Source organism: Alosa sapidissima, chromosome 5 (genome assembly GCF_018492685.1).
Source record: "Alosa sapidissima isolate fAloSap1 chromosome 5, fAloSap1.pri, whole genome shotgun sequence".
Taxonomy (NCBI): Eukaryota; Metazoa; Chordata; class Actinopteri; order Clupeiformes; family Clupeidae; genus Alosa; species Alosa sapidissima.
In genome coordinates, this window is record NC_055961.1 from 25317317 (window position 1) to 25342319 (window position 25003).

At 43.0% G+C, this 25003-nt stretch overlaps 3 protein-coding genes across 5 annotated transcripts in view; 2 read left to right on the forward strand and 1 right to left on the reverse strand.

The window, feature by feature from the left end:
* Positions 1–13412, reverse strand: part of stk32a (serine/threonine kinase 32A) — a 47814-nt gene extending 34402 nt beyond the window's left edge. For all 3 annotated transcript variants that reach the window (XR_006032084.1, XR_006032085.1, XM_042093859.1), the window contains exons 1-4: positions 13109–13412; positions 12152–12307; positions 8938–8993; positions 8472–8623 (exon numbers count right to left, since the gene is read on the reverse strand). Coding sequence is in view for 1 of the 3 variants with exons in the window: in XM_042093859.1 (XP_041949793.1) it covers positions 8472–8623; positions 8938–8993; positions 12152–12203 (260 nt within the window). In the remaining 2 variants the exon portion in view is untranslated. The remainder of the gene's footprint in view (positions 1–8471; positions 8624–8937; positions 8994–12151; positions 12308–13108) is intronic.
* A 3952-nt stretch (positions 13413–17364) lies between these two features.
* zmp:0000001268 (CYTL1 domain-containing protein) lies at positions 17365–19366 on the forward strand. Its single transcript, XM_042093861.1, has 4 exons — positions 17365–17535; positions 17636–17680; positions 18239–18385; positions 18827–19366. The coding sequence occupies exons 1-4, from the start codon at positions 17371–17373 to the stop codon at positions 18881–18883; spliced, it is 414 nt and encodes a 137-aa protein (XP_041949795.1). The 5' UTR covers positions 17365–17370; the 3' UTR covers positions 18884–19366.
* Positions 19367–20903: 1537 nt separating this feature from the next.
* Positions 20904–25003, forward strand: part of stk10 (serine/threonine kinase 10) — a 43553-nt gene continuing 39453 nt past the window's right edge. The window contains exon 1 of the mRNA XM_042093854.1: positions 20904–21439. Within this exon, the coding sequence (XP_041949788.1) occupies positions 21281–21439 (159 nt within the window). The 5' untranslated portion in view covers positions 20904–21280. The remainder of the gene's footprint in view (positions 21440–25003) is intronic.

Sequence of the window (25003 nt, forward strand, 5' to 3'; positions counted from 1 at the left end):
ACAGTCCATTTCACTTTCAGACTCAACATTCTGCAGAAATAAATTCTTTCCCATGCACCTGGTCAGATAATTAATAAAATGCCCCAGAGAACAACCACATTTTCCCAAGTTGAGCTGAACTTTAATAGGCTGTATGATGTGCCGGTGTCCATCTGTCTACTGTTTAACAGTCACAAGGCTTTTTAATGCATTCATAAGCCAGAGGCAACTCTTGGCTAGATTTTCAGTGCACAGTACATTTACTGTCTAATGTTTTGTACCAGATCATTCAGCCATTTCAGAAGAACAAGTGTTGGACAGGGCACATCTAACTCAGTACTAAAAGACAACTTCTGCATGCATTCATGTGCTACTTTTGAGTACCTCGTGATGCTTTTCCCCACAAATACACATGGCAAAAGTATAAGTGACATCAGTGGGCAAGGCAAGCCGCTTGGGAATGTCAATGGTGTTGTTAGCCTCCATACTCAACCACTTTCAGCACAAGAAACATTTACTGTTGTGTTGTTCTCCCTGCCTTGTTTACCCGTGCACCTCAAGGGCACTGGCGATGTTCCGGCACGTGGCAAGGTTGTTTGGGGATGATTGCTCTGAGCCACGGTGCATCTCCTCTCTCAATTATGCGCAAGTGCTGCCTTGCCCCCTGAGTGTTGATTGATTGAGGAGACTAGCGTGTCTACCCCCTGTAGTTTGAGTCCTTCAGCTCCGATTGCCCAGGGACCGTACACATTGCTCCATAATTAAGAGTCTCATAACGGGGCTCTCCAGGACACTTTTGTGTTACTGATGATGGACATATAGTAGGCCTACTTCCTATAGATTCCTGTGCTACATATCTATGTCCTAAACATTACTATGTTTATTGTTGGTTTTGAATAGCTCTATGCCTCTAAATCAGAAAGCTCAAATCCTTCATGGCTACTCTGGTGCTGACACATTCGTTTAATTCCTCAACCCTCAAATTATGGCAATTGAGCACAGCGATCATCATTAATGGGCATATTCATTACGGGAGCGTTAAGTATCCAGAGGGGCCATTCTGATGTGGCGACAGGAGGGCAGTGAAACACTGTTCATTCGCTATGTAGCGGGCATCTACCGAACACACCCCCCACCACCCTCTACTCCAGACATCCCATTAGGAGCAGAATGAGCTGGGAATGAAATACAGCTGGACTGGGCGCATTCTAGGTGCAGACTGTAAATTCTATGGGGGGGTGGCACGGCTTGCACAGGCGGACAGATTGACGACAAAAGTCCTCTAGCAGAACTCTTTTTTTTTGGGGGGGGGGGTAAATGACTTTGTCAGGGAGACAAGAAGGAGACAAGGCATAGACATTGATAGCTGGTGGCCAATCATGGCAGCCGAGCCGCCCATCAGTCACACTATAGGTGGAGTTGTATGTCACAGCGCCATGAGAGAGAGGTCCTGTTTCTCCCTGTTCAGGTGCGTCAGGTGGATATGAGCGGCAGGAAGTAGCATGCATATCAATCGCTCCATCTGTCGGAGGACAAATTTGACTTTGCGCAGCCTGAATATTCATGAAGAACAGGCTGTATAAGGGAGACTGTGTGTCTGTGTGTGTGTGTGTGTGTGTGTGTGTGTGTGGTACCCAAAGGGAACAGAGTGGTCCACACAGAGTCCTTGGCCAGGAACAGAGCTACTTCTGGAAGACCTGTTCCTCATGCTTCAGTGGTGCGTTCTTGCTCTCACTCCCACAGTGGAGTCGATTAAGGGAGAACACTGAAAAATACTTAAAGCCCCTCACATTGAATGAAGGTTTGAGGGGAGGTGGGGGTGGAGTGAGTTTGTGATGCAGGAGTCAGGGGAGCTCCTCAAAAGAGCACAGTTACCCTACTCCTCCCACTCTCTCTCTTTACGCACACACACACACTTTCCCTCTCTCTCTCGCTCTCTCTTTATTGATGCCAACAGACACACACACACACAACCACAACACACACACACACACACACACACACACACACACACACACACACACACACACACACACACACACACACACACACACACAAACACATACAGATAGAGGCGAGAGAAGGACAGAGAGATTCCATAATTGAGATGGGCTTATTTTCCAAAACATCAGAAAACTGTTTATACTGTAGATCAAAGGGCATTCTCCAAGCTCTGTCCAAGTTAGAGCCCAGTTCTTTGTTGTGTGTGCGTGTGTGTGTGTGTGTGTGTGTGTGTGTGTGTGTGTGTGTGTGTGTGTGTGTGTGTGTCTGTGTGTGACTTGCAGCAAGGACTTTCTGTTAGAATACACCCTGGTTGCTCTCTCTCTCAGGACTTGTTTACCAGTTTACTAAAGACACCCCAAACTCTAATTAGGATGGCGTCAGCTGTCATTATCTGTGTGGAGATGCAAAATGGCCTGAGGCTCTTTCTCCTATGATGAAGACCGTAAACAAATCTCACCCTATCCACTCCATGTTTTTTTACAGTAATGGACATCGTTTGTGGCCATAAAAAGCTTTTTTTTCACTGGGCCTATAATGTTACGCATACTAATGCAAAACTGGGTACAAACTGCTAATGCTCACATTTCAAATATTGTGACAGCATCTCATTAAAAAATGAAAGTCTTCATTACAAATTCACTGACACATTAGTGCTGAGCCCCTTCTAGTATACTCGAGACAAAAACCATCAAAAGCTTCTCAAGGCTTTTTTCTTGCTTTTTGCTGATGAGCTTTTTAAAAAGTCTTCACGCTTCTGCCAGTGACTCTAGACATGAAAGACCCAAGACTTCAGCACCACCAGTAAATAAAGTGGACGAGACATGGCAGTAGCCATTACACTGTGATGACGAGAGGAAAAAAGTGATGGCTACCGCAGCCAATTAGCAAATTGCAAGACATTTTTTTTCCATTAATGCCCCCCTGTCCTTGTACGGCCATCTCCTTTTTTGTTGGCAGAGCAAGCATCCACTGAGGGATTTCTAAAAAAAAACACCTGAGGATGCAGTTTTGTAACAGCACCATCAGCAGCAGCGTATCTCTCAAAATGGCCTCCCCACCTGGTCACTGCTGGGCATGTTTAATGTTTCTTAAATTAACGCTCTCTTGGCGTGAGATTTGCCTGACAGCGTCATTCTGCTTTTTGAACATGAGGTGCTCCTGTGACCTCGAAGATGCTCCTGAGTCTGGCCAAAAGCAGACACCAGCAGGCAGATATTTGTGTGCGCACATACACACACACACACACACACACACACACACTCTCTCTCTCTCTCTCTCTCTCTCTCTCTCTCTCTCTCTCTCTCACACACACACACACACACACACACACACACACACACACACACACACACACACACACACACACTCCTACGTCCCTGCACACCTACACATACACCTCCACACACACACACACACACACACACACACCTCACACACACACCCCTATGCCACACACACACACACACACACACACACACACACACACACACACACACGCACTGGCAGATATAGATACTGCTGCTCTGCTGATGGGGACTTCAGTGTTGGCCAGACATGCAGTTAAGGCCTTTTACAGTTTTTCTCGATTGCTTTTACCTGCTTAAGTAAACTAGAACCCACTTGGTCTTCATGACTACTTTCTTTGCACAGCAGAAGTAATCTCTTGCGAATGTGTTCACACATTTTCATTGGGTTCCCAAATTTCTCACACCCTTGCAAAACAGTTACAGTTTTTCTCAGTCGCTTTGGTGCTTTTTTCAGATCAGAATGAAAATTCTCATAACTATTAGTTCAACCTCCACAACATTTAGTCATTTATGCACATCATAGTAGCAATTTCTCCTTCCTCTGAACAAATTGCAAATACTTTTGGACATGTATCAGTTGCTTTCATACAATTCTCTGCTGTTTTTTAACATTATCATTTGCTTATGTCATGTCAGTCAAAATGAACTATACTTATGAATGCTGAATAGTCGTTCCAAATAAAACTAATAGTCTTCATTTCATTGCTTGAGTCATTACATACAAAATTGTTGAACTAGTTATCAAATTCTGTCACAATGCTTTAGAATTGTAAAGAGCATACAGTAAAAATGTACGTATTCAGTGTCTTGTACTCACTTACTCACTTATTGACCTAAGCAATGTGTAACTTTACTGTAGTTTTCAAATGGCTGTGCAAGTGCTGTATAGTGCTGTCTTGAGCATGTTCAGGTAGTGTCACCGAGTTCTGACCTTTTTTTGCATTGGAAAACACTGAGAGAACTGTCATAATGAAAACATGACAAAGCCATTTGACTATCTTGTTCATAAACGATGGTGTCAAGACTTCTAATTTTGATGACACTGACAGTTTCATTGACATGAATACCTGCTTTTGAGGAATGGACTATCCATTTTGAGCAAGTGACGTGCTTTTGCAGGTCATCCACTAGGTTTTGCAGTTTGCACTAATTGTTTTGAGAATTGCACTAACTGCTGTGCAAATGTTACAGTTTTTCTCGATTGCTTTTACCTGCTTAAGTAAACTAGAACCCACTTGGTCTTCATGACTACTTTCTTTGCACAGCAGAAGTAATCTCTTGCGAATGTGTTCACACATTTTCATTGGGTTCACACATTTCTCACACCCTTTTGCAAAACAGTTAACACAGGTGTCATTCAAAAGCCCCAAACTCTATTGGTTTTCCCATGCTAAACAAAAGGAAAACATCTTTTCACAGGTGGTATAGATTCCTTGTATAAGTCTGAATCTCTGATACACCTGTGTGAAACTCCTTTGCACAATTCTTCAATCAGCAATCATTCATTATACATAAGAGATGCCTGTTCTGTGTTGTTATTTGCAAGTATGGATCTAATGCACATTTAGACAAAGTATTGTATTGCCTATTTGGTGGAGAAAACAGTACAAAAGGTGTTTACTGTAGGTCTATTTCGATGAAAGTTGTAGTTCAATGAAATTTACAGTATCTTACTAGGTGTTTGCTGTATGTCTTACAATGACAGTACATCTTGGGAGGAATGAATAAATTATTTTTTTATTCAGCACAATTTGTCTTTTCACAGTTTTTTTCTGATACCAGAAAAATGAGAAAGAACAGACATAGCAAAAATGCTCATTTTGAGAACTCGATTTTGCATTTTGTTGCCCAGTGTGTAATGATTGATTAAAGAGTGTTTTTGAATTGGCAACAAGTTGTAGTGTTTGAAGGCAAGATTTGCTTTTGCTGCATGTTTTAAGTGTTTTGAGAGAGTAACAGCCTTTTGCAAGCAAAATGTGTCATTTTGTCCAGAGTGCTTTTGTTCAGACACAGGTGTTAACTGTTTTGAGAATGTGATGTCAGAGTTGACACAGGTATCAAAGCGATCGAGAAAAACTGTAAAGCAATTTAAAGGTCCATTTAAAGGGTGCAGCGAGTGAGCACAATTAGAGGGATAACTTGGAGCTTAGCCACTCTTTTTGTAGAACTTTCTAGGGCTTTAGACTCACTCATTACAGAGTATCTTACAACCTGAAACAGTCTGGTTCAAATGAGTGACACATAAACATACCCATATGCACTATTATATAACAGCAAACACACATATGTTTGAACACACATACACAAGACAGACATACAGACACACACACACACACACACACACACACACACACAGAGCCAGTCAAAGAAACACATATCGTATTGGCAAATATGTGATGTGAACAGCAAGTCAGTGAGCAGATTTCACACCACGGTGAGTCAGATCAATTCACCATTAGCCCTTTGACGGACAGACCACATCAGTCAAGGGCTCCTGTTCTTTCAGCAGCTGTCAGCATCACTGATCTCTCTCAGCACCTATCTGCTAAAGCAGGTGAACACACACACACACACACACACACACACACACACACACACACACACACACACACACACACACATACACACACACACACGCTGTACTTCTCATCCCGGTCCAGCTGTCTCTGTGTTCCACCCCACTCTGGCTCCCTCCTGTTAAGTAACTTTTGAAGACATTCTGCTGCGCGTCCCCTCAAGCATCCCCTGCTCCATGATGTAACACCTGCCTCACATAATTCATTTTTCATCCTGCCTCTGTAGCCTCTCTCGATTATACATGCAGCCCTAAATATGTAATGCAAAAACGTCAGGGAGAATTTAAGTCAAGGGCATCCGGAGCAGCCATTGTGGAGAACGAGATCGAGCCAACATGGCAGTGGCTGAAATGCAAAAGGAATGTCATGCATTGAGGGGAGAAAATGCACCTCCTCAAGGACTTCACTTGTATCAATTTTACAAAGACCCTAAGGGCGGATTCACGTCAGATTCCAGGTAAAGCTAGAGGTATTATCAGTTTTTTTTACCACGGTCCAGAGAGTCCATGTCAGCTGCTTGCTCAAGCAGAAGTAGCGTTGTCTATCTGTATGAGGTCTTTAAAAACTGAGTTCCGATTCCAGTTAAACTAAAAGCTGCATTAATAATAATAATCATAATCAATAACCATAAATATGCCGCTTTTCAGATGATGTTCCAGTTGAACAAAAAAACCTTTTCCTTTAACTTCACTTAGGTATTAAGCCTTTAATGCTAATTTTACATCGACTTCCAGTACATGCCGAGCACAGCAGTATAAATCTCTACCCAAGCTTCCACTTGTACCCAATTCTGCATTATAAATCTGTACACTACCCAAGCCCTTAAGGCTGAACTCACATCAGATCCAGTTGAGCCAGAAGTCCCATTATCAATCCATACACAGGCTTGCCTCATATCCGCTTCCAGTTGCGCAAGCCCTGGACAGTTGGCCATGCCTGTGCCTTTTAGAGTTGTGTCCCCTGGACAGCAGAGGGGTGATGCAGATGTCTGCCTACTTTGGCCCCCCTGGACCGAACACATCCCCCTTCTTCCCACCAACCCTCATTCCAGTCCGGGCCCCACTTTGCAACCTGGCACTGCCAAGCACGCCCACTGCCATCCTGATGAATGCGAGCCAGCACAGCTCAGCACAGCACAGCACAGCACAGCACTAACACAGCACTAACACAGCACAGGACAGCACAGCACAGCAATAACACTACTCCACCAGGTCTGTCTGAACCAGATGTCCTCAGTGCTTTTACTGCTTTTAATGCTTTTACAAAGATCCAGACACTGGAGTCATGGGAGGGTAATTCCTAAATGACAGCACATGTAGTGCACGTACATCAAAGCCTCCCTGATATCATTTCACGGGTTAGGAATGTTTTCTTTGTCTGTTTTTGTGTGCACCAGACTGTGGAATCTAGAGTTGTGTTCATTTAGTGTGAGAGCAAAAAAAGAAGTGCAATATAAAGTGAAAGATAGAGAGCCAGGGATGGAGACAGAGAGAACTACAGAGACAGGAGAAGAGAAAGAGAAGAAGAATGACATACAGAGGGAGAGAGAGAGAGAGAGAGAGAGAGAGAGAGAGAGAGAGAGAGAGAGAGAGAGAGAGAGAGAGAGAGCGAGCAAGTGAGATGAGGGACAGCAACAGAGACAGAGAGCCTGCATCGGGCAGTGCAGCAGGTAATCTCTGACTCTCTAGCACTGACCTTGAGCGCTTCAGTTAGGACGATCACAAGCAGCCGGCCGGCATGCTGCCCCGCTGACTGCAGCACATCTCTGGAAGGTGCGTGTGTGTGTGTGTGTGTGTATGTGTTGGGGGGGTGGGGTGCTGAGGGGTCTGCATACTCGGCCCGTGCCATCTAAAGTGCTGCCAGAAGCATTAACATTCAGAGAGGGCTTTGTATTGAATTTATTGTGCCCCACGGCAAACACTATTGTCTGATCTGGCTGTTCTCTCCACTCTGCAGCCCCTCCCCACAATTCTGCTTATTGTCCTCAAAAAATACCATGCAATTAAAAGATTGCCATTGATTGGCCAGTAGATGGAGTCTTTCCCGTCTAGACTGTCTCACAAGATGAAAGGCTCCTCGCTCTGAGACAGTGGAGGGAGGGAGACGGACACGCCAAGCTTCATTTGGGTTTGATAAGGACCAGGGGTGAAGCAACGGTCTTCACAACTTCTTGGAAATCAAACTGGACAGTTTTGTGCAAACGCTGCCACGAATGTCCTCCTCGTGGTTACGAGGAGACTTGCTTGCGAATCCGAACAGCGAGAGGTCGGCGAATATCAGGTGGAATATTAAATTACGAGCGTTAGACCCTGTTAAAGACTTGCTTGCTAAGTCAACTCTCGGGCGAGGGTTATTAATCTTAGTCGGCTCGCTTGGCAGGTCGTCTGCAGGTCTCCACGTCTAGAGCTCACAGCTAGAGCTCTGTGCTTTACAGGATTTAGTGGGATGGGGTTTGGGGAGGTAACAAAAGTCAGAGAAACCCTTCCATAGGCCAGCCAATATGAGGCGTATGTTTTATTAGAGGCTATACTAGAAGTACAGACACAGACAAGCACGCACGCACACACGCACACACACATGCACACACACACAAGAATTCTCTTACCAGAAGTTGACTAGGAATGGGTGCTCCAGGTTCTGCATGATCTGCAGCTCTTTGAAGACGTTGCGCACCTCGTTCCTCTCCACACACTTGAGTTTGTTCATGTACTTCATGGCGTACATCTTCTTTGTGTCCTTCTTCTGAACAATGCACACCTGCACACCAAGGCACAATCAATAGACTTCCAAGCAAGCCGCTGCACCTTATCTTAAGTAAACATTTATTAGGTAGACTCAGTCATGAGTCCACAAACATTTCTATTTGAAGCTATGGATAAGCTGTGATAGATGTGTAAGTGATTGTGCAGTACATCAGTCATATATGGTAATAAAACAGCAGTTAATAAATAAATGTGAAATGTTGGCTTGATGGATAAACTGGGCACATAACCCTGCTGAAAAACAGCAATTAGCCAAATGGGACCAGTTAATGCATGGTTCACAGGCTTCAAATAAAGAGCAGTGCCCACCTTCCCAAAACTCCCTTTCCCAATGGCTCGAAGGATCTGGAAGTGGTCAAAGTTGACTGTGGACAAAACAACAGGAGGAATTTGGTGAACCAGGAGACATACAATATCTATGAATCATTCACAGCAGCCTTGTAAGATGAGGGTGATTCTGTCCTATCAAGCAAGACTCCCTTTGAAGGGAAAAAGAAAATCAAGAACAAAGCCTAAAAAACAGAAGTGACTGTCATTTCATGTGTATCCTCAAAGACAAGCAAATCTGTACAAAAAAGGAGAAGAAAAGGAAAAAAGGACATTCCTTCTGGAATCATATTTTTTTCTACTGATGTCTGGAGGCTTCACGCTCCATGCTTTTCCATGCCTTTTCACCCACTGAACAGCGACTCCAATCTAGCCTGACCCACTGCTGAACCGAATCCGTCTCATTTCAAAACAAATTTATTTCAAACCTGCATCGCTCATGGTCTGCTCAAAGGTGATGGGGAGATAGAGAAAGACCAGGGAGAGAAAGAAAGAGTAGAAGTGTTGAGAGAGAGATGCAGTGTGTGACAGACAGTCAAGTAGAGAGAGACACAGTGACAGAGCGGGAGAGAAGGAGAGACAGACAATGAGAAAGAAAGAAAGCATCATGGTGAGAGAAAGATCAAAAGAATCTAAAGAGAGAGAGAGACAGCTAGCACAAGAAAGAAAGAGGGAGAGAAGGAGAGAGAGAAAGACTCAAAGAAAGAGAGATATAGAGGATGAGAGGAAGGGAAAGCGAGGACCGGAAGCAGGAAGTTTGCTCTGTTCCCCATGGAATCCTCCATCTGCCCCTGACTCCTGGCATCTCCTGCGGGTGCTGCCCAGCTAGACTCCCCTCCACAGGGCTCTCTGTGGCCAACGCGAGCCTGGTTCAGCATCATGGGTGGGAGAGGGGAACCATGGTCCAGTGCAAGCAGACAGTGGACGTTAAAATCCCTATAGCACTGCCACTGCCTAAGGTCCAGTTTCATCAAAATGATTAAAGCAGCACTAAAGAACATTTGCTCTCGGGTCCCCCTACAGTTGAGAAGCACAATAATAAACAAACCAAATATGTGTCTTTTGCAACAAAGTATGAACAGAACTCTGATACAATATAGAGGGGATACACCGACAGCTGTCTGTAGAAAGGGATCTCTGAATTCCTGTAACATAGCAGCTTTTTCCATTTCGATATTTCCTACCCGAACCCCAAACTTTCTATGGGTGTTTTACAAGCGATACGACCTGCTCAGAGTGCGGCAAAAGTGCCGTTCGCCCTATTATGCGCCATTGAAATGATTTTGAATGTGTTATTTTAAGGTAAAAAAACTCTTTAGTGGGCCTTTAAAAGCATTCAACTCTCCATTTTGATCTACTTTTAATGTACTCTTGCTTGTGTAACCTTTTGTCAGCTTTTATCACCTATTGTATTCCTAGTGTGTGTAGAGGAGGTGGCCTTTGAGTATTGGAAGGTCCCTGAGAAATGATTGGCCCCTGCAGCCACCCAATTGTTTACTGGGAGGGCTGAGGAGGAGGGTTTCTATGAAGCTTTCAAGTATCGCATAATCTGCTCTCTGTTTTCAGCTTGGCACAGCAGGAGGCCAACACACCTTCTGTGCGCTCAGCGAGAGCAAAATGGCACAGGGAGTGTGACCTGTCCAGAAGATTGAGTCTGTCACTCTTGGTTAACAATGGAAACGAGTCCAGGGGCCATTATGACGTCAAACACACACACACACACACACACACACACACACACACACACACACACACAAGACTCACATGCAGAGAATCATGTGGTTGCTGTGCCAACAGAAATAGAATCCCCCCTCATCCGACTCGGGTCAAATGTGAATAAAGCATGAAATGTGGGAAGCCAAGGCTCCCTGTTGAAGTCTAACAGGAAACTCAGAAGGATGTGGCATATTATCATCCCATTCGTGAAGCTGTGGATGATGTCAGTTGCAAGGATCTGCGTATGGGGGATCATTCTGGAAGCTCATTACAACCGACTCTGATTGTGCACCTGAGCAGACGTCATGCTAATGACATGACATTTACCCACGGGGGCTGACTTCAAAACACAGATTATTCCATCATCGACCAAAGCGTTTTTGATTCCCCTTTAACAGGCTAGTTACCTCCGGCCTTAACATGCAACGCATTTTTATTTGCATTTTAATTGCTTTGATAATCAAACAAGTCCTTGTTTGCTTTTCAAAGGACACTGTCTAGTTACAACCAGCGGTCCTGATTACCCAGTAAAACTATCAGCTTTAATGATGCAGTAAGTAAGTGGTATATAAATGGCTACCTAACAATATATCACTCACAGTCACCATGCAAAAGAGGCAATACACTTAATGTGTTACACAATAAAACATGCCACAATTGTTTTCAGTAGTGATGTCAATCACTACTGGAGATAATTTTTCATGACACAATATCTAAAAATATAGAAAAACATAATAGGCCTAGGCACAACTGAATTCAAAGTATTAAGCAGTCAAACGGCAAGTGTTTAAGTGGTATGTTTCAGCTTAAAACCATTTACTAGACCACACATTGTGTGTTACGGTAAACAAACACAACAAGAAGAGCAACATATGTGCCAATGACAATATTAGACTGTGGAGGGACATTGCAAATTGGTTGTCATCATCTAGCCTAAATGTAATCATCTCAAGCAGTGTGTAACCAGTGTTCTCTCTGTGTTAAAAACACTATATTAAGCCGTCATGAAAATGTACACGATGAAAGAAAAAAAAGGGGGAAACCATGAAAGAAATGGACACGACAGTATAAGTATATATACTCTTTTGATCCCGTGAGGGAAATTTGGTCTCTGCATTTATCCCAATCCGTGAATTAGTGAAACACACACAGCACACAGTGTACACACAGTGAGGTGAAGCACACAGTAATCCCGGCGCAGTGAGCTGCCTGCATCAACAGCGGCGCTCGGGGAGCAGTGAGGGGTTAGGTGCCTTGCTCAAGGGCACTTCAGCCGTGCCTACTGGTCGGGGTTCGAACCGGCAACCCTCCGGTTACAGGTCCGAAGTGCTAAGCAGTAGGCCAGGGCTACTCGCAGAGCGACGCTCTTCTTAAGATTAAATGAAAACCACTGCAACACTATATGACATATTTCAGGAGTGATGTGACACCTATTTTTTCTCCTTTCATGGTGACTGCCATGTTGCTGCCTGTTACTCACCCTCCTCAGTGTCCTCCGCCGTGGGCGCCTTACTGGACTGTCCGAGCCCCATGACTGGATGTGCCTGTGGTCCCTCAGTTCACCATGGAGTTCTGGGCTCCAGAGCCTGAGACATAGCCAGCAGGAAACTCCCCTGGTTTTCCTCGTCCAATCTACCTGTATGAGTCAAGAGCACCCGGGACGCCCGGCCTTCAATCTCAATCATCAATTTAGTCCTCCACCCGCTGTGATATCATAACACGCGCAAACACTCGCTCACACACACGCGCGCACACTGCAGCGAGACCGTGATGGATTACACCGACATGTGCTTTCCAAAAGAGAATGAAACTGGAGGAGAGCACCACAACGTGCTCTCTCTTCTGTTTGATTTATCGTTTGTCATTCCACTGTTAATGCAATACACCAAAGGAGTCCAGGGAACGCCGCTTAGATCGATGAAACCAAAGCAGAAAGTTTAGACAGGTTTTAGGAGGAATTTCTTACCAAGGACTTCTGGGTAGGCGCAGCATGACAGACAATAGCTACATTATGATGATTACACCTGCATCGAGTCTAACTGTTTTTCAGTTGTGTCGGTCTGTAATGGTCACCTGCCCATAGCTGAAATGAGGTAGCTACGCCTCATTTCAGGAATTAAATGTCTTTATTTTATACTCATGTAAACGAAGAAAGTAAGGACGTCTTACATCTTCAATCTTACAAAAAACTTACTGCGCATCTAATAGTCGATACCCATGCATCCTAGCTGACCAAACAAGCGTCCTAGGTGACAGTCCTTTACCCCCAAATTATTTTAACTGAAATGTTCTACCGAACTTCACGTCAAGCCAGAAGTGATGACCGAAACCGCAATGCCGAGTCGACAGGAGGGCAATGATATTGCTGTGGATTCTGTGGTAAAATTCACACTGTGTGCCAAAAAGCCACCGGGCACTCAAACAAACCACTACCTACCGTTTATGCAGGTATTTTCGAGTTGAAGGTTCAATGTGTAGATCACACACAGAGCAGAACTAACATCCTTGCACGTTAGCCTCTGGACACCTGGCACAGGCGAGCAGTGGGGACTGGCTGCCGGTGAGAGGTGCACGGTTGGTATCGACTGTAACGTGAGTGAGAAGCAAGTTCTCGAATTTCGTGAACTGTTTGCACAAAATGATTGCAACCCCGAAAAACACACTACGCCAAACGTTCGTATTATGCGCAAGATAGGCAGATGGTGAAAGAGCTGACGATATACGCTAGCCTCAGATGGATGGAGTCGTCTCTCCCCTGACTGGTGTACGCTGCGTGTGCTGAAAGTCACTCAGAATTTGGCAATGCAAGGGAGTGGAAAGCCATTCAGGGGTGTCTAATTTGTTAAACGTAGCAGCACATCAAGGCACACTGGCATATTTACCTGATTTCAGGCGCTTACTGGGTGAAATGACCAGCAATTTCCCATCTGTAATAGTAATAGAAAAGCTTTCAATGCATGCAGTCTAACATTTAATGTGTTGAAAAACGTCATAGTATAGGCTATATGCCTATCTATTAGATGTAGGCCATTCAATAAACCTATAATATGGATTAACCTCATTTCAGTTTGAGGTGTTTTGCTTTTTAATGACACTGGATGAAGTTTTGCAAATATAGTTATGGATTAATTGTTATTGATTGAATTGACTGTTGTCTAACCTATATAGTTAATGTGACGTCAACAGCATTTAAATAGTTTAATCAATGTAACGGATAAACACAACTTCTTTTAACAACTATAGCCTGATAAACTAACTTGCTAGTTTAATATACCCTTTCATTAACTGCTAATCTATTGCTAAGACATGTTTTTCACACCAGCCAAAAGGGGAGACAATAACTAATGGCATCATAAAGTGCTTTCATCCATTAGGACTGAGTCTTAATTGAGTGGCTCAAGGTCATCAGATTAGCCAGATCTGCTTACGCTGCTACTTCTGCCGAACAGGGGGGACATGCCAAAATCATAGTTGTTTGTGTCATCCATCTTGGAGTTGTGGCTGTCATTTAAACACAATGAGATCACAAACCTGGCACAACAAGGGCTAGGCTACTCTTTGAGATTGGATCATTAGAGCCCACACCCAGCGCATTTATCACAGTATTAACAACAATGACACTTTGCTGCACGGTCACTGTCCTCTTTCATGATGAGCCTATGCTTTTTATAGTGTGAAAATACAGAGTGATTATCTTTTTTAATATGCAATTATTTCACTACTGGAGCTCTAAGCATTATTCTCTCAAGGTTAGATAGTATTAATAAAATATTCAAATCTTGAATTTCCCCTTGTGGATCAATAAAGTAGGCCTATCTATCTATCTATCTATCTATCTAAAGTGTGTGTGTGTGTGTCTCCCTCTCTCACACACAGACAGAGAGAGAGAGAGAGAGAGCACTGGTGAACAGTAACTGGTTGGTGAGTGTATTGCCACCTTGTGGGTAATGTTTATCATTAAACAAGCCACAGCTGAGCTGACGTTGGTCTCAAAGAACAAGTTAATCAAACACTTTAAATCCACAAAACACATCTCAGCACTGTGATTTAGTTAATTTGATCGTGTATTTCATCTCTACCTTATGCTGATTGTATATTCTCTTAGTACATCATATTGTTTAAGTTGCTTGAGCCCAGTGTAAACTTCATGTCAGACTTGATTGGTGGACGCCGAGCTTTCAGCAGAGTCCCATGAGATTCAGTATGGCTTCTGCAAACCCTTTAAACCCACTCCATATGTGCACTTCCACTCACACACAAGTCACTTCTGTGGATTCAGCTCTCATGGGTCTTTTATAAATAATCTATTAGCTGTATGAAGGTGCCCATGGTCAACATGGCCCTGAGACCCTCTCCTGCTTGTAGAGGGCAACATCAAAAGGAAGATGTGAGACCTCGTAATGTGCATCAGGTGGAGGTCTGCCAGATTTAAATCTAGTTTAAAAGATATTTTATAGGGTTTGGCATTGAGCACTGCTGTGTAGCTGGACTAGATTTGTTGTGGGAATGTCCAGCGTCCTGAGGTGAGACATCACTTGACTCCTAGTACTTCTAAAAGCTCAGCAAAATCTATCTATGTCTACAGTCTATTACCAGCACAACTATACTACTTAAGAGCTTAAATAATTCATGTGTAGCATGTAGTTTAATCTGAAGCAGGCTGGGAAAGTTTAGCTCTTGTTAGCCTTGGAGTAAGATACCCCTATGATGATGGGACTTCACCAGGATGCACAAACCAGGAAGACTAATGATTTAGTCATGTCCAATTCCTAGGTGGAAAGTCCCACTCATATAGAGTGCATTGTCCTTCCTCCATATGAAGACCACCTGAGGGGTGGGCTACGGTCAGACACCATTTGGTGGCCCATCAGTCTAAATATGGAGGAGAGTGATTGCAAAGCTGCTGGCTAACTCTCACCGGCAGGCAGCTAAGTGGTAAACCGTAGGGAACTGATGAAAATGGATTCAGGCACACCTCCTTCCCTGTCAAACAGGATGAACGTGCTGCCTCCCACGATCCAAGAGGAGCGGACAGGTTGAGATAGGAGATCTGAGGAGGGGGACGCGTCAGCATCAGGTATGGATGATATATGTGGGGCCCAAGAGCCAGCCAGGGGACCAGGGGGGAGGCATGTCAGTGGCTCTGCTCTTCAGCTTACGTGGTCCGCGTGCAATCTCAGTCCCGGTGTCTCGGGGAGAGGGACGGCTCAGTGTAATTGAAAGTGATTGGAGTGGGGCGGGCGGAAGCCGTGTGTGGCCGGATCTCAGCTGGGCCTTCTCTCTCTCTCTCTCTCTCTCTCTCTCTTTTGGCTGATTGCGAGGCTTCAGGAGGCCTTCGGGTGACTCATGTCTCACGGACACCCAGAGAGACGGGGTGGAAAATACAATATGAAAAATTTGATATCCGGTGTGATTCACTGATGGTGAAACCTTGTGTTCAGGTTTTCACAGGATGTATCTGGTAAGGCTCTGCCAAAGGTTTACATAAAAGCCGTTTTTGGTTGTGATAACAGAGGCACTGGACCCTGGGTTGATCACCTACAGTATAGTCATTTCTGACTTGAAACGACTCTATTCAGAGTGTCATTCAATCTTGCTGAAAACAATCCTTTTCATTTGGATAAGAAAGTCATTATGAAACTAGGTTGGATGATGTCAATAATTTGTATTTAAAAGAGGCTGGAACTGTTTGACTCATGTGGTGACTTGTTGAAGAAATGTGATGCTTTGACACTCTCTTGCTTTAATGGTATTTGGGAACACCTTGTGTTGGTGTTCTAAAGCATAGCTCAGATGTTTACTTCAAGGCCCTTAGGGTTAGAGTTGGGGTTTTGCGGAACAAATTAACTTGAGGAGATGAAGCAACAACTATGACGCCAGAGAGCCATTCACCCTCCATAATACATTTTATTTACACTGATTAAACTCGCCAGCAAAGTCTTGATATTGTCATGAGATGTAGTGTTTTACAACGTCATTACCGCGGTATTATATGCTGTAATTACAGTTTTTTGGTTACAGTTATATTTTGTGCCAATTTGCCATACATTGATTAAGCATAGTCAGAGACTAAAAGGTGTTTTGAATGAAAATCTCCATTGAAGTTCTCTGTATGGGGAACCAGCCCTATAGGTATAGTTTTACAGTAGCATGTCATATTGCATTGTCATGGCATTTTGGCTATGACACTGTTCTGTATGTAGTAAATTTCTACTGAAAGGGTTTCACTAAGATTCACATCTCAATGAGATCTCCATTAGGCTGGACTGTGTGAAGTCCTCAAGGATGACCCTCTCCAAAAATGTTTGTGGTGATCTTACACATGCCATATGGATACAGACATATTTAAAGGTTCACTCTACTGTAATTGTTTGTAATAATTGTTGTTGATTTTGGTTTTGATGCCCCTGCTGATTTATTTCATGTAGCAGTCCACCATGTGCAGGTTTCACTCCAAAACCAAAATATGTTGGCTGCAACTGAAGCCAGCTTAGCTGATAAAGAACACATTGTTGTCATTATCAAATTAAATATTGCATCTCAAATGAATTAACACAAGCATCTGTTTTTTTGGGGTTGAGAAATCCACCACCAAGTTGATTCCCGTCCAAGTTGTGGGTGTGTCTGAGTCTTTGGGGAGAACACTATATATAAATGTGTGAAGACGTTTATGTTGTGGAACCATCTAGAAAAGTCACCATGGCCAGCACTGGGAACTGCCTCATCTTTTTGATCATCGTCTCGTTTGTCCAAGGAAGCCCTCCACCGTACTGGACCAGTCCACCAACATGCTACTCCAAAGTGCTGGACATGGGGAGGGATGTCAGTGCGCGTGTGGCAGACTTAAAGACTGACCCTGAAACTGTAAGGCTCCTCTGAATAGAACTAAAATTAAACAGAAGATATCTGAGAAGTGGTTGCTGGGTCTTTATCTCCTCTAATGTTTCTCTCGTGTGTTTTGTAGAGTCGTTGTGCTGACCACATGCCGTACCTGTACATTGATGTGCATGTAAGTATACCCTTCCGATACCTCTCTGTTTTTAACAGCATTATGTGCTAATATGGCAAATATGCTTGAGTCCAGTGTCATTATCATCAATCATAATGCTTGACGTCAGTAAGTGAATAATCACCACACTCTCCACCACCACCTCTCATTCAGTAGTACTGTAATCATTCCTATACTTTACACATGTAAAGTGAACAGGTGTTCTGCTAGAATATTTTATCATGGAGAGGACCCCGATTTCTTTGAAGGACAATGGCCATAGTCAGGCAACAGACAAAGTGTCTCACACATGAGTCATGTGGCTTGTTGGGGCATTTTACTCATACCTGCGCTTTGGACCTTGTTCATGGCATTAGATTAGAAAAATCATTTTGAAAAGTTATTAGAGCTGCTTTGGTTCATTTTTGCTTATTACATGACTTTGCATGTTGAAATAGGACCTAATGTGCAGCTATGGTCAACCTTCCCATAGTCTGGCGCCTTGATGTTTTTCTCCTTACACCTCTTGTGTTTGTGCTTGAGTTATTTGACTGTGAGTTATATGTCGTGTTTTCATAGAATGCTTGCATCATGGAGACGATGCTTAGCTTCATGACCATGATCGAGCGCATGCGGCAGAGACGCTGTGCGTACACACGCAAAGTCCAGGAGCTGCGCATGAAGTTACGCCAGCTTCACATGATCATCTCCCAGAGGTGTCATGGGGTGAGGAGACCACACACACACACACACACACACACACACACACACACACACACAAACACATCTATCTCGACTAACACATCTATTAAAAAGTTTTTTAAAGAGTGTGTTTACCTGGATCCGTGTATGGATTTAATTTAAGGAAAACTATTGTGATTGCAAAAATAGAGCCCTGATACACAAAGGGTATTTATGAATAAAGTATTTATATTCAGAGAGATATTTTTATTTCCTTGAGCAGAGATAATAGAATTTTTTTATTAGTTCAAAACAAAACAAAAAAGTTTTATTGGCTGAAATAATATAAATGAATTCATAAAGCATGGGGTGAAATGAATTGGAATACTACTATTGATACACAGCCATATTTAATCTCAGCAGTTGTAATGTCTTTTTTTTTTACAGTTTAGAGGTTTATTGTGTTTTATTGTCCTCTCTTTTTAGGACCTGGTGTTCACAATTGATAACTGTGCAGCATTGGAGAGGAGAAGAACTTCCTAAAATGGTGACTCTTTTGAGATCCAAACATTTCTCTTGTTATCCTGTTTTCAGCAAAGGCTTTCTATCACATTAATTTCAGAGAAATAATAGAAACAATTCTACAATTAAAATTCAAATATTATTCATGTAATTGTGAGCAATATGTTCAGCAACTTGAAATTTACCACTGAAATGTAAAAATGTTCATATGGTATGTTTGGTCGAGACAACTATGAGATCAACAATTAGCTACCACTAGGTGGCAATGTTAAACAAGGTGGAAAAAAGGATTGTATGGGAGTTCAACATATCACTGTAATTCAGTATCAGGCCTATGAAGTAGGTCCCTGTGCTTAGAATAAGGCTTTATATCTATTTTCTTAGCAAGAGCTTGATTTACAGATAACTTAAATAAATAATTCAACTATATTCATCACTGGAATATATGCACAGCATTCATTTGTATTCTTTAAATACATGCATTCTAGCTTTCACTGTAAATAAAGACTGGTCAAGTATTTGTGTTGTTGTTGTGTTGTTGTCGATCATCTAACACATGCACACACGCACACACACACACACACACACACACACACACACACACACACACACACACACACACAGAGTTATATTATATATATATATATATATATATATATATAGAGAGAGAGAGAGAGAGAGAGAGAGAGAGAGAGCACATCTTGATTATCACACTTATTGCTGTGATCAAACCTTCATATTCGCAAACGATTACATCATAAATCAATAATGTCATGATATGTTTTGTTCAGTTCTGTTTTTGCTCAATATTTATGTAGATTATTTTATTTTGTATAGACATCAGACAAGTTATTGTCCTAGTGTATTCTTTAAATATAGCCTAGGCTACCTCAACATGCTGTAGCAGGTATGCCTACAGTAAATACAGTAATGTTGACTTACAGTGATTTGGTTCAACAGCCTCATCATTCTGAAGCAGGCTTACAGTACTTCATTTTTGGAGCCAAACCTTGATCATTCCGTGTAGATAAATGTCAGCCGATTTCCTTCCAAAACCAAAATATGTTGGCTGCTTCTGATGCCAGTTTGTTTTATAAGAAACACATTTTATTATCAAATTATGTTCTGTATCACTCCTTATTGACAAAAGCATCCGTTTTAACAGGCTTGTTTATTCAAATATTCAGCCAAGTTGGAAAAAATGGAGTGGGACACTTCTGAGTTTTTGGGAAGGTATACAAAAAAGTCTAAAGGCGTTTAGGCTGATACCTTGGCCAGTACTGGGAATGGCCTCATCCATCTGGTCATGGTTTTCTCAGCATCTCCCAACATGCTACCCCATAGTGTTGGACATGGCAAGGGGCGGCAGCAAAACTCGAATAAAGGCTGACTGTAAAACTGAATTATTGTGTAATAGGCTATATGTTGAATTGATGCTGGGGTCTTCTCTTCTTTTTTCTTCTCTTTTCCTCTCTTCTGTTCTTTTCTTTCCTCCCCTCTTCTCTTTTCTCTAGATTCTGGAAAAAAATGTGCTATTCCTGTACTCCCAACCGATGACCACCAGGTGGAGGTGTTAAGCAAATATGGAGGGACAATGGACTGTATGGGTATATTTAAGACCAATGTCACAGTAAAAGGAGTTTAGTCCATTGATGTATAGTACAATTTCTTTTGTACCAGTTCGACTGAATTGGAATTTGAATTAATAGAGAATCTGAAGGCAACAGAACATGAAGGCAATAGTTTTCCTTTAGCTAAATGAAAGATTGTAAATGTTTATTCCGTTAGCAACAGGCTTTGAGACTGGTTGAGACTAATTGTTTAATGGACACACACACACACACGAACACACACACACACACACGCGTGCGCGCGAACGCACACACTTGTTAGGTTAAACACATCTTACACCATCTCCTAACAGGATCCGAGCGAGCGACTTGTATTTGGCTCTCACAGCCTAGGCTATAGGTACTACATTTCCCATACTGCCTTGAGTAGCGCCAAGTTGTAGGGTGGGGCTTGCACAGTACTGACAAGTTTACAGGTTATCAATCGCTTCGATGTTCGCCTGCAGCAGGTGGGCAACATGCGGAGGTGAACAAGTCATGTGCGCGACATGATGACTTTATTTCATAAGCACGGTAGATAGTCTCTCTACTATGCTCGGGCTGACACATACGGAAGGGAATGAATGCTGAAGACAGAAAAGAATATGGATTGTTTTTCATGTTTTTAAATCGGATTTTTAAGCGGTGGAAATTAGCTGAATAACTTGGACGTCTCTGCTTAAATAGCCTACTTTGATATCTATTTTCTTTCTTGATATTGATATATTCTGGATGGTACGGTCAGAGACCGCTTTAAACTGGACATTTAGAAAGAGTTTTAACTCGAACTTGTGAACTTCATCTTAGAATGGCTTTCGCAAAATTTAGTAAAATTCTACGCCTGTCTTCCCTCGACGTTAAAAAGAAAGTAAAGCAATATGAGCATGTACGACGGGATGTTAACCCAAACGACATATGGGAAATTATTGGAGAATTGGGAGACGGGGCGTTTGGCAAAGTTTACAAGGTGAGTTTATCGTTGCTTTTCGGATTAGGACATCTGAGCATAACCATATCGGTGAACCATTCGGATTTGATAATGTGTTTCCACAAAATGTACTGATAGCCTAACCATTGTTCTTATGAGTGTGTTTCATTGTGACTACATGTCCTAAGACAAGCAGCATATTATGTGTACGAAACGCTTTTGACATTACGCAGTGGTGTCAGGGGAAGTTATGATACCTGTATATACATTTTTAGTAAAAATACACATGAGGTCCTCACACACAAAACTAGAAATCCTCCCATCTGTCAAGTGATGGACTGTAGACTATCTGTTTTGTGGAAATGAGTGATTGTGCCATTAAATACTTGGTAGCCTAATGCACAATATCAATATCAGTGGAAATGTCTCTGGTGGAATGGACAGGAATAAATCAATCTCTTATTATGCTGGCTATATGGCCCCTAAACACCTGTTGAATATTCAACCCTTAACCTTAAGGGTAAAAATGGCCCCAATTGCTTGCTTTGTCACTTCAAATTAGACTCATTTTGTCCCCTGTGTCAGAACTTAAAAGAAAAGAGAAAACACAACAACCTTCTCGCCTGAAGCTTGATTGTGCTTAATTTATTTTCTCTTGAAGAGGAATGTTGTTCTGTCTGAAGCAGTCTTTTGGCCAGGGGCTCGGTGGCCGAGTGGGACCCCTAGGGACTTGTGTGTTCCTGACTGAGGGATGCCTCACCCCTCCCGGCGCTGCGCTTCAGCGAAGGAGTAGGAGGAAGCAAGAATGCGCCTCGGTTTCAATGGGTGGAGAACAGTCACTTGATAGAAAGAGACTTTCCATCGGTCATCTTTGGTGTTATGTAGTGAAGTGGTCCTGTTGGTGTTTGCAGCCACAGTTACACTTTGTGGCTGCCTGACAGAAGAGCACACATGCATGCAGTAGGGGAATGTAATGGTTTCTTTTGATTTGAATATTAGTCTTCTTGCTGCTGGAAATAGCTGTTTGACTCTCCAGGGGAAGCCATCTTTGCCAGTGTGATTTTATTCTCATCAGATCTGGCTTCCTCCCCATTTCCCTATTAAGGCAAAGCAGGAAAAGTTATCAGCCATTGCCATTTGGAATTCGGATGCTTGGAAACCCCTCTTCATTGTTGCACCCGGCCCACACATGCTGAATGGAATTGGGATGTAACATTTCACAACAAAGCCCAAGTCTTGAGGAGTATATAGTGCCTTAAGCCTTTTTATGAGCTCAGGCACTAGAGCTAGCCACCCATATTTGCTGTTGTATTCATGTATTCAGTTAGCAGATCCTTTTATTCCAAGAAACGTACACAATTGAGGTACAACAGTTAAGATCTGGGAGGGGCGTAAACACAGCTAAACTAGTTCTAGTCCACCTACTCAAGTGTGGTAAAGAAGGCGAAGAGTGCACTGTAAGTGCTACTACCTATGTCTCCCAGTCTGCCAAGATTTCCTATTTGGGGTGACTTTCCTTTGGCATTGTATTGTAACCTATGTTGGCTTCACTGGTGCACTGCATCATCCATCTCTGCCATCATATACCAATCGACTTGCGCCTTGCACAAGAGAATTGAGTTGAGCCCAGAGCCATAAAGCAGTAAATTCATCTTTATTTTACTTTATTGGAGAATGGTATGTGACAAGTACTGACCAGTTGCAGTGTGTCAGAGACTTTTGCGAAAAGTACAACTTGGTGTGTTAGCTGAATCATCAAATGCATACGTGGAATGGAACTAAAAGCAGAGTTCATTTTTGTTTCACTTTTGATCACTCCCTCTACTCTCCCTTCTACTCAGTTTTGTTACTCCTGTAGGCGTTATCATTCAGCGTTAGAGAGACAAAAACATGTCCTGGTTCTTAGATTGGATCTGCTTTGAAGTTCTTGGACTTTTCCTCTGTTTACTGAAGGCTGAAAAGTGCTTTGTTTTGCTTATCCATTTTGCTCTCAACAGTGGAAGGATGTGATCTACCATGGTGTATCTGAAGTATGTGACAGATATGTGTCGCCAAACCTGTCCTGGTTTTGTCTGCGTTTGTGATAAGTTAGTCAAAGTTCAGCGACATGCCTCCGTATCTAATAAAGATACAAGGGAGGCTGACAGCCAGTGTGCTTTGAACATGTTCCTCCACTATACAAGCAAAGTATTTCTACTAAATCATTTTTGTAATCTTTACATTGACTATAGAAATTCCATACACCACCCATGCTCTCCTTGTACACAGACACACACACACATGCGAACACACACACACACACACGCACGCACGCACAAAGGCTAAGGTGTGTTGCAGTGGCAGCGGTGTGGTGTTTACGAGGGAGAACCCTGCCTGGGGAAATCACATGGACGTGATGGTGAAGCCCTGTCCCCTAATCACTAGCGCTCAGGAACGCTGTGCCTCCCATGATAACGGTCAGACAGAGAGGGCGTGGAGATGGGGCTGCTCGTGGCCCGACTGGTGTGTGTGTGTGTGTGTGTGTGCGCGTCTTTCAGTGCCCCTCTGCTGTAGTCTGCGTGGTGGTTTGTCTTTTAGTGGTGTCCTGCTTTCTTTCTTTCCTGTTTGACCAGTTAACCACTTTCTTTATGGTACAGTACTATTTGGAGAAACAGCTAGTTGATTTTTTTTTTTTTCAGATCAATCGTTAACAGATTAACAATTAACCAGCTATGAGCTGAAATTCATGTAGTGTAAAAAGAAATGTGTAACACACAAAAGCCATTAATCATGAGCCATCAGTCCAGACCTGTCTACACACAGCCTAAACATCGTGCTGTTTGATTAGAAGGCTTTGATCTCGTTAAACAGTCCCATTGATCTGAGGAATTCGCATTTAGTCCAGTCAGAGCTCACCAATGTCTGTACCCTGCCTTTGGAATGCTTTCAGAGAACTGTCACGTCTGGTGCCAAACGCTCTGGTGAGCCACTATCTCTGTATGCCGTCGGTGCTGGAACTTTCAAACGGAACACCCATGCCACGAACATGCCACGCCACGCATTCTGCTAATGATTGAACCGCCGAACACAGCCGCTCTTGCATAAGATGAGAGTGGCGTGTTCAGAGTTAGAAAAGCCATTGGTCATGTGAAGGTGTGAATTGATAGCCATTGGGAGGAACTGAATGGACACATTTATTGCAACTTCAGGCTTTTAAAAACACCCATTGCAAAGATCAGGCAGTCACTGGGCAGATTGTTGCTTTTGGTATGCCTGCACCTTCCCCCTTCCCAAGACCTTTGTGGTTGAACTTAACCCCACCATGGGCTTCCTTAATCCAGTAATGCCCCTGTGGGTTTGAAGAGATGTGACATGACCGATGCTCTAAGTACCCCAAAGCCAGGCAGAGGATTTCAGCATATGAGGCCACGCAGAGGAATTAGCCTGACTGGCTGAGGACTTTGATAAACAGCAGGGGGGACACACACTAAATCACTTTTTCAGCATTAAAGGTGCAGATTCAGGGATACAGAGTATGAAATAAATAAAGAGATAGAGCTCTTTTATGTGATGTTTGTTAATAAACAGCTATTCTATAACGTGCCATAGTTTATGGACATCTCA